Source organism: Rattus norvegicus, chromosome 5, assembly GCF_036323735.1.
Source record: "Rattus norvegicus strain BN/NHsdMcwi chromosome 5, GRCr8, whole genome shotgun sequence".
Taxonomy (NCBI): Eukaryota; Metazoa; Chordata; class Mammalia; order Rodentia; family Muridae; genus Rattus; species Rattus norvegicus.
The window spans coordinates 171,581,706-171,591,102 of record NC_086023.1 but is presented as its reverse complement, the minus strand read 5'-3'; the positions used below and the strand labels follow the sequence as shown (position 1 = coordinate 171,591,102).

Here is a 9,397-nt window from a genome sequence, read left to right as displayed (position 1 = left end):
TACTTGGGGACTTATAGGCTATGTCTTTGTTTCTAATTTGGCATGTGTTGAGGCCTATGTGCTGGGCTTTTAGTTTGTTTCGAAGATTTATTTTATGTGAGAACATTGTAGCTGTTGAGGCCTATGTGTTGGGTTTTTTGTTTTTTTTTTTAAGATTTATTTATGGGGTTGGGGATTTAGCTCAGTGGTAGAGCGCTTGCCTAGCAAGCGAAAGGCCCTGGGTTTGGTCCCCAGCCCCGAAAAAAAAAAAAGAAAAGAAAAAAAAAGATTTATTTATTTTATATATGTAAACACACTGTTGCTGTCTTCAGACACACCAGAAGAGGGCATCAGATCTCATTACAGATGGTTGCGAGCCACCATGCGGTTGCTGGGAATTGAACTCAGGGCCTCTGGAAGAGCAGTCAGTGCTCTTAACCACTGAGCCGTCTCTTCAAACCATGTGCTGGGTTTTAAGTACAGAATGGTGTCTCTAACATAGCATCATGTGCGATGTGCTAAAGTTTGGGGTCCTGTTACAAACTAGGTGCTAAAACCCTTAGGTGCCCTTCTGATGTGGCCAAGGGAACAGTATAAAGTAGCATGTGTTTTTGCAGGATTTGAGGATTTGAGGAGCCAATGAAGACATTTCCCCCATTTTTACCATATGTATTATTATAAAATTCTGTGACCAGGGGTGGTAGTGAATACCTTTATTTTTTGTTTTCTTATTCTGGGTTTTGTTTAGTTGGTTTTTTTGTCTTTGGTGTTTCAAGACAGGGTCTTACTAAATAGCTCTATCTTGGAAATCCACATGGAGATCAGGCTGGCCTCAAACTCGGAGACCTGCCTGCACTATGCCTCCCAAGAGCTGGAATTAAAGACCTGCACCACTACACCTAGCTGGTAGAGGTTGTTCCCAAAAAACTAACAAAAAGTATTTATGTGGGCCCAAAGTGCAAGGAACACTTATCAAACAGGAGGTGAAAGTAAAACTGGACAGTTGTTTGAGAAGAAAATTAAGCGTGCTCTGAATGCCGTAGTGTGATTCATCCTGTGTGCCTGGCCCTTTAAAGGATACCCAGTTGCTGCCAACTGGTCATTTAATAATTCTTAGCTGTTAGAACCGCTTGGCCATATGACCTTCAGTGGGTTGCCTCTTGGATTCTGGGAACGGGATAAAAAAAAAAAAAAAAAAAAAAAAAAAAAAAAAAAAAAAAAAAAAAGCCAGCTGAGGCAGAGAAAGGAGGGATCTGGCTAGCAGAGAAGAGAAGGCAGTTGGTGCAGAAGATATTGTTAGGAAATAGAGGAGAAGTTGAACTGAGCAGATAGGCTACAACAGTTGATATAGTTTGGAGCTGCTGGTACTGAAAGAACGGGGAGAAGGGATTGTTTAAGCTGACTGTTGGAGAACTGAGGGAGAAACGGCTGGAAGGAACATTTGAAGGGGCTGGGCTGGAAACTGGGGGTGGGGGAGTACTGGCAGGGAGTTAAGAGAACTGGTTACTGTTCTAAAATAGCAAGCCATTTTACACAATGCTTTCATGCCTTGAAGATTCTCTTTAGATTATGATGCAGATCCCTTTTCATTTGCAGTCACATGTAATAAAGACCCGTTTGTTTACACAGTGAATGTGAAAACATCTCTGGCTTTCTTTCTTTTTTTTTTTTTTTTTTTTCTTCCTTTTTTTCGGAGCTGGGGACCGAACCCAGGGCCTTGCGCTTCCTAGGCAAGCGCTCTACCACTGAGCTAAATCCCCAGCCCCATCTCTGGCTTTCCAATGCACTCATTACACATCAGCCTGATATTCATGATGTCCTGACACCAGTCTCTCCTCTGTCCTAGAACCCAGCGGCAGACCAGCTACACACTGCCCATCATGTGCCTTGCTCTCTAATGCATATGCTGCTCCCATCAGTCATTTCTTTTGCAGACATTACTTCACCTGTCCTGCTTGTCCAGCTCAATCTCGGTCACTTTAGTCACTAATTGAGCTTGAACTGATGTCCCTTCCTTCAGAAAGGCTTCCTGTCCTGCTTCCTTAGTCTACTCTCCTGTGCCTGCTCCCAGCACCACAACACATTCAACTTGCCCTTATGTCTCTGTTCTTTTTGGAGCTATATGTTTATAGACTCTGAGCCCTAAAAGAGTACATACATACATACATACATACATACATACATACATACACACATGTGCACATATATGATACATATATATATACCACACACATGAAACCTAGGGCCTTACACATGCTGAACAATTCTACCACTTAGCTGTATCCCATTCCCTTTCCAGTATGCATGGGCCTGCTGTCCCAATCTGGCTAAGACAATGTTTATAATCTCAGTACTTAAGTCGCGAGGGCAAGAGAATCAGTTTAGGGTCAATTTCAGCTATACAAAGCTTGAGGCCAGCCTAGGCTACATGAACCCTTATCTCCAAAACAAAGCAAAACAGAACTTACTGTCTCTGTACAAGCCCTCAAGTGCTCCCAGATCATCATATGGGAGGGGAAGGGGCCTAAGTGATATCACAGCCTTGTGCATATGAGTATTCACACTGCCAAGACTGCAGAGCTGGACTTTCCTCTCACTGATACCTGTTTCAAGGCAGAAGGTGAGAAACCTAAGCTGAAAACCTTTTTTATGTATGTAGGTGTTTATTTTCGTTAGGTGATGTCAGGGGCATCAGATCCTCTGGGACTATAGTTATAGATGGTTGTGAGCCACACTGTGTGGGTGCTGGGAATCTAACCCAGATCTTCTGGAAGAGCACCCAGTGCTCTTGAATGGTGAGCTAACTCTCCAACATCTAGGGCAAATTTTTTGTTTTTTGAGACAGGATTTCTCTGTGTAGCCCTGGCAGTCCTGGAACTTTCTCTGTAGACCAGGATGGACTCAAACTCAGTGATCCACCTGCCTCTGCTCCCCAAGTGCTGGGATTAAAGGTGTGAGCCACCATGTCCAGGTTCCTTATCACCAGTTTTCCTGCTGTCTATTGCTGATTACTTTCCATTTTTTTTTTTGGCCATACCACACATTGATCAATAACCTGCAGATGGGTACTTGGGCTGTTTCTAGTCTGGGGCTCTTACAGACACCTCACATTCGTGCCATGAGCATCCGAGTGTGAACTGTGCATACAAACACTTTCATTTTCTATTGAGCTAATACCTGGGGGTGAAGTAGAAATGGGATTTTTCATTTTGTTTTGAGTTTTGACTTTTGGGGGGGCAATGCCTCACTGTTAAGCCCAAGCTACCTTCAGGTTTATAATCCTCCTGCCTCAGCCTCCTGCCACCACGCCCAGCCTCTGTGTGTATGTGTATGTGCAAATTCTTCACATTTGAGTTAAGAAAAAGTCAAGGGGAGAGGCTATGGTGATACACACACCTTTAGCCCCAGCATTCTGGAGGCAGAGGCAGGCAGATCTCTGTCAGTCAAAGACCAGTCTAGTCTATATAGCAAGATAGCAAGTTCCAGCATAACCAGGACTTTATAGTGAGACCCTGTCTCTAAAAAAAAAAAAAAAAAGAGGGGGAGGGGATGGAAGAAAAAAACTGCTGAGAGGATGGGGGCACAGCCTCAGTGGTAAGAGCTCTTGCCAAACACCTACAAGGACCTGAGTTCCATCCCTAACACAGACAGGGTCTTCCTCTGTAATCCTGGCTGGTCACAAGCAATCCTCTTGCTTGAATCTGCTTGCTCAGTGATGAGATTATGTGAATATACCACCATGCTTAGCAAGAGGCAGAATCATAAAGTACTGTTTTTACACTCCTTTATTCTGTGTGTGTGCTCATGGACCATGTACATATAGAGGTCTGACCACAAACTCTAGGAGTTGGTGCCGTCACTCCACCTTGTGAGTCCCAGGACTCAACTCAGGTCAGCAAGCTTGACACATGCCTTTACCTGGTCACCAACTTCTGTTTCAGTTTTGAGACAGTCTCATGTAGGCAAGACTGGCCTTGAATTTTTTTAAAAAGATTTATTTTATTTATTTATTTATTTATTTATTTATTTATTTATTATTTATTATAAGTACACTGTAGCTGTCTTCAGACACACCAGAAGAGGGAGTCACCATGTGGTTGCTGGGATTTGAACTCAGGCCCTCTGGAAGAGGAGTCAGTGCTCTTAACTCTCCAGCCTGCCCTTGAACTTCTAATAGTCCTGCCTCAGCCTTCCAACTGCTGGGATTATGGGTTTGAACCCAGAAGCTTGCTTAAAATTTTTATAAATTTTATCAATTTGCTCTTTTATGGGCTGGAGAGATGGCTCAGAGGTTGAGAGCACTGACTGCTCTTCCAGAGGTCCTGAGTTCAAGTCCCAACAACCACATGGTGGCTCACAACCATCTGTAATGAGATCTGATGCCCTCTTCTGGTGTGTCTGAGGACAGCTACAGTGTACTTATATATAATAAATAAATAAATCTTTAAAAAAATTTGCTCTTTTATGCTGCATGTTGTTTTATCTGATTTCTAAAAAGGTGCTGGATAGGATTCGTGGTAAACTGTGTTTCAGAGCGGACCAGAGACCCCGAAGATGTAATTGGAAACTTCAAAATAGGGATGAGGATGTAGCTCATTTGGTAGAATGCTTACCTAGCACACATAAAACCTTAGACTTGATATCCAGTACTCTATAAAAATCAAGACTGGTGGTCCATCAATAACTTCAGCACCTGGGAGGTCAAGGAAGGAGGGTCAGAGTTCAAGCTGATCTTTGACTATGAGTTGGAAGCTATTCAAGGCTGGAAGAGACTGTCTCAAAAAAAAAAAAAACAAAAACAAGATAGGCAGTCAGGGAGGGAAAAATGGGAAAAGGTGAAGGAAGATGCAAAAGGCAGGTAGGAGCAGTGGTACACAAGCACTCAGGTGGTTTAATTCCATACCTCTAATCTCAGCCATGGGGAGGCACCAGATCTCTGGAAGTTCAAGGCCAACCTGGTCTACATAGCAAGCTCCAGGGCAGTTAGGACTTTACACTAAGATCCTGTCTCAAAAGCAAACATTTCCTCAGTCACACTAGGCACAATGACCAGTAGGCTTACACTGTGTTTTCTGAAAGGGTATGTTACTGTCCTAGTTTCAGTAAGTGAGCTTTGAGTAGCTTCTGTGAGGAAGCTGGTCAGCCAAGGAAAAATGGCTATGGGTCATTCTGGTAGGCTAAGGTAATTATATGCTATGACTAGGTTTTTGAAGGTAGGCAGATTAGAAGGTTTTGTTTTGGATAAGAGGATAAAACACCCCTGGAAATCATACTGAAAATGTTAAGAAGGGCCACACACGGGGCTGGGGATTTAGCTCAGTGGTAGAGCGCTTACCTAGGAAGCGCAAGGCCCGGGGTTCGGTCCCCAGCTCCGAAAAAAAAAAAGAACCAAAAAAAAAAAAAAAAAAAAAGAAGGGCCACACACTTGAGCAGGGTTGGGCTGGCACATAACTCTGTCTGGGGCATAGTCATGGAAACCTGAACAGTAACTAAGTGGATACAATGTATTCCTCTCCATATATGTGGTCTAGTAAGTTGGGGATTTCTGTTGTTTGTGTTTCCTTTCCTAGACTTTAACTCAACTGAGAAAGGCTTTGAACTTCTCATCCCCAAGCCTCCATGTCCTGAGTGCTGGGGTTACAAGTATCTACCACAATGATCACTTTATATGGCGCTGGAGATTGCTAGGAAAGCAATCTAACAACTAAACTACAGTTGAATCATGTTGAGGACCTAAGGAGGTCTCAGAGCTTTGGCACTAGAAGAGGCCGCATGGTCCTAGCTCTAGAATCAGACTGTGCCTGGGGAGCTAGGGTACTTCAGCCAAGGCACTTCCAGATCGCCAGCTCCTGCCCATGAAGGTTGAAGACATCAGAACATACCTCATAAACAGCCTAGATTCCCCCCAACGAACAGCAGTGGGAGAAAAGCTGGACTGCAAACCTCTCCCATTTCTGCTCTGGCTGTCTAGACAACCTACTATGTCCTTCACCCCTCAGACAAGTCCATCACTACACCCCCAGCCTTCCTCCCACTCCCTCTAGATGAGTCACTTATCAGACCTGGCTCATCCTTGTCTTGTACTTTTGCCCTTTTCAGGGTCACAGGAGCATAAGATTCCCAAGGACATTCTAGGCGTGAGAGTGAGAGGCTCACACAGTAGCCCAGGTTCATTCTCTGCCTACTCCTACCCCCCAACTCTAACACTGCAGAGGGAAGTCCCATGCTGGGGAGGGTACCCCTCTTAGAGCTGCCTAACTGTTGCTTGTCACAGCTCAAAGGGGTCATTATTGTGGTTGAGGCTATTTCTAACCACTGCTAGCTCCACCTCCGCACACAACACAGCTGGTCTAGAAAGAGATACTATCCCAAGGTCTGAGGGTGGACAAGCAAGCTATGGATACCCTGCCTATCCTCCTGCCAGAACTATAAAGTCAGCATTCCAATGAATATTGCCTGGGGCTGATATCCCATCCCCAGTGAGAAGAGCTTCAAGGCCAGCCACTAGACTAATGCTTGAGGTTCTTGGAGGAACTGAATCAACCTTCCCTTCCCTCACCCATAGCCTCCCCTCCAACATCCCAAATAAACACACAAGACAGTGTTTTTGGTCTGAGAGTGATGGACATTTAGATGCTGGCAACTGACCAGTGCCTCATAGGGAACGGGCAGAGCAAAGACAGAGAGGTAGGGCACGGGTGCTGCCAGCCAGGGCTCAGGTCATCATGGTCGCTGGGGTTGAGAGTAGGAGGAAAAATTGCCAGGGTTAAGTCCAGTGGTCAGAGCCCAGGCTCAGAGACACAGGGGCAATACCTTACTCTTCCCAATATCACAAGGTGCCCCTGTCTACCAGGAGGTAGGCAAGACCAGCCTCTGCCCATGTAGAAAGAGGGGCAACATCACTGGGGTCAGATCTCAGGCGGTAGTGTGAGAACTGGGCTAGTAAAGTAGCACTGTGGCCACTGAGGTTTCTTAGGTTGGTTGAGGCTTGGGATCCAGACCACAGTTAAGGGTTTGGCTGGGCAGCTTTCCTTCAGCCCTCAGGATCCCTCAGCTGTCTTCCCAACCTCCACCACCGCCCTGGGAAAATCATAATCAAGGCAGTACAAGCAAAAGGAAAGGGTGAATCCCCAGCCTCCTAAGGTGGAGGACACTCACCCCTGGATGCAGCAGCTGGACACTGGGCCCAGCCTGCTGAGCTACATCATGGCTCTTGGCTTCTCGGACACCCACAAAGGAAGACAAAACAGGGCCTGAGAACCCTTGCCCCAGGCTCCTGAAAGTCTCAAAGATGGTGTGTCCTCAATGGGACTCTGACCAGATGCATGCATAAGCCAGCCAGCCACAGGGCCCCAATCCCCATGGACAGCTGAGGGATGATGGGTGGCTCCTGCAGTGGGTCAGAGATACTAAGGCACAAAGCTAACCTAAGCCCACTGGGATAAGGTGGGGTGGGTACAGGCTCCAGAGGTCACTCCTCCCAATCTGCAAAGCACAAAAAGTGACCAAGCAACAATCACGACCAAGCTTTGACAACCTGACACAGGATGAAAGTTCACGTTCGTGATCCTGGGTGCCAGTGGTTATTGCCAGAAGGGACTGTATATTCTGGCCGGCCCTATAAAGGCCTCTGGAGATGGAGAAGACCCCTGGCTGCCACTGACACTCTAGCCCAGGCCTATGGACCAGTCTGAGGCCTGAGTCTGGAAGGCAGATACCCATCTGGGGCTGGCAAGGTCGTAGGATGATGCCAAGGTCCCTGCATGGGCTAGTTTCCATTAGGCCCTCCATGGGGATCCTAAAGAGGGAGAGAGAATGAGAGAAAAGCAGAGAGAGAGAGCCTTAGGGTCTCAGTGCACTTGGCAGATGGAACCCAGGTGGGCGGGTCGCCTTGCGCTTCAGGGCTGCCTGCGCAGACTGGGTCGCCGGAAGGTCGGGTGCATGAGGTTCTCGGTGATGTAGGCCACCAGCAGGCAGATGACCACCAGCATGACACAGATGGAGCCGCCCACCGCTGTCATGGCCACCACGATCTCCTGCATAGCTGCCGGTTCAGCGGTGAACTCCACGCACTCGGCCAGCTCTGGCGGGGCGGCGGCGAGCTCGGCGCGCAGCGGCAGCGGCAGCGGCTGCAGGCACAGGCGGTAGCGCACGCTGTCGTGCACATCGGGCAGCAGGTAGTCGCGGCAGGAGGCACCCAAAAGCACGCGATCGCACGGGAAGCGCGTATAGGTGCCACGCCACGAGCAGTTGAGCGCGAAGACGCGCACGCGGCGCGCCTCGGCAGGAGCCAGGCGCCACTGCAGCAGCACGCTGCGATTGCGCAGGACGTGGGCGCGCAGCGAGCCACCCGCCGAGGCCAGCGTTACGCAGCCCGGCGTCTGGCAGCGGAATCCCCGAACGGGGCTGCGAAAGCACAGGCGCCCACCGCCCGCCTCTGGGCCCTCGGACAGCACCTTGTAGGGGCACCAGGGTGCGTCGGGGGCCGGCTCCCAGCCCGGCGGCGTCGGGTCCACAGCGGCGCCTGACGGTGGCGCGCAGGCAGCCAGCAGCAGCAGCAGCGGCGGAGCGCGCATCCTGCGGCTGGGCCGGCGCGGCGGGGCGCGGGCTCGCGAGCGCACGGGGCGCGGCGGAGGGTCACGCGGGCCGCGCCGCCGCAGCCGCTGCCGCGCTCGCCCCACGCAGCGCCCTCCGCGCCACCCGCTCCGACCCGCCTCACGCCCACGCCGGGTGCGCTCTCGGACCCAGCGGCAAAGGCGGGGCTGCCCCACGTCCCGCCCTCTTAACTCTCTCTGGGCCGCTTCCCACGGGCGTGAGAGAGTCTACCTACCACAGGCAGGCCCATTCCACAATTGATAAGCACTCTGGACAATCCCTGTATCCGATGCTGGCCCCTCGTGGCCAGCAAGAGCATCCCGCTCGCTCTAACCAAAAGGATGGGCAAAAGGACTGAAATGTAACTTCACGGCCAGCTCCTGGATCTTTGGAGTAGATGGTGTCCACTGAGGAGAAGCTTTGACTTGGTGAAAATTGACTTTTTCTGCACTCCTGAAGAGAAGTTACAGGTCAGACCGATCTCCTCTGTGTCATCGATTCCTTCTGGATTGGCCGGTGAAGAGGCTCAGGACAGGACCATGAAAACGACCCCACAAAAAGCCACCCTAAGTCAGGTGGTGCAGGCCTATAGAATCAAAGCTGCTTAAGAGATTCCCTGCCGGGGTTGGGGATTTAGCTCAGTGGTAGAGCCCTTGCCTAGGAAGCGCAAGGCCCTGGGTTTGGTCCCCAGCTCCGGAAAAAAAAAAAAAAAAAAAAAAAAAAAAAGAGATGTCCTGCCTGGGCTGGAGAGATGGCTCAGCGATTAAGAGCCCTGGCTGTTCTTCTTTAGGTCCTGAGTTCAATTCCCAGCAACCACATCTAT

The 9,397-nt window shown here is 49.1% G+C and overlaps 1 protein-coding gene across 2 annotated transcripts; it reads right to left on the bottom strand.

Annotated features, from left to right (window-relative positions):
- Positions 1 to 6,583: 6,583 nt before the first annotated feature.
- Positions 6,584 to 9,143, bottom strand: Fndc10 (fibronectin type III domain containing 10). 2 transcript variants are annotated; one of them, XM_063288393.1, is made up of 2 exons: positions 7,138 to 9,143; positions 6,584 to 6,711 (listed from the first exon to the last, which is right to left on the bottom strand). In XM_063288393.1, the coding sequence occupies exon 1, from the start codon at positions 8,553 to 8,555 to the stop codon at positions 7,878 to 7,880; it is 678 nt and encodes a 225-aa protein (XP_063144463.1). In that variant the 5' UTR covers positions 8,556 to 9,143; the 3' UTR covers positions 6,584 to 6,711; positions 7,138 to 7,877. The 2 variants fall into 2 exon arrangements, with proteins under 2 accessions (XP_063144463.1, NP_001406608.1); NM_001419679.1 differs by having other exon boundaries at positions 6,585 to 8,737.
- Positions 9,144 to 9,397: the final 254 nt, after the last annotated feature.

What these genes read in the sequence shown, in the direction of transcription:
- Fndc10 (XM_063288393.1), bottom strand. Translation starts at nt 8,555, where the DNA reads ATGCGCGCTCCGCCGCTGCTGCTGCTGCTGGCTGCCTGCGCGCCACCG.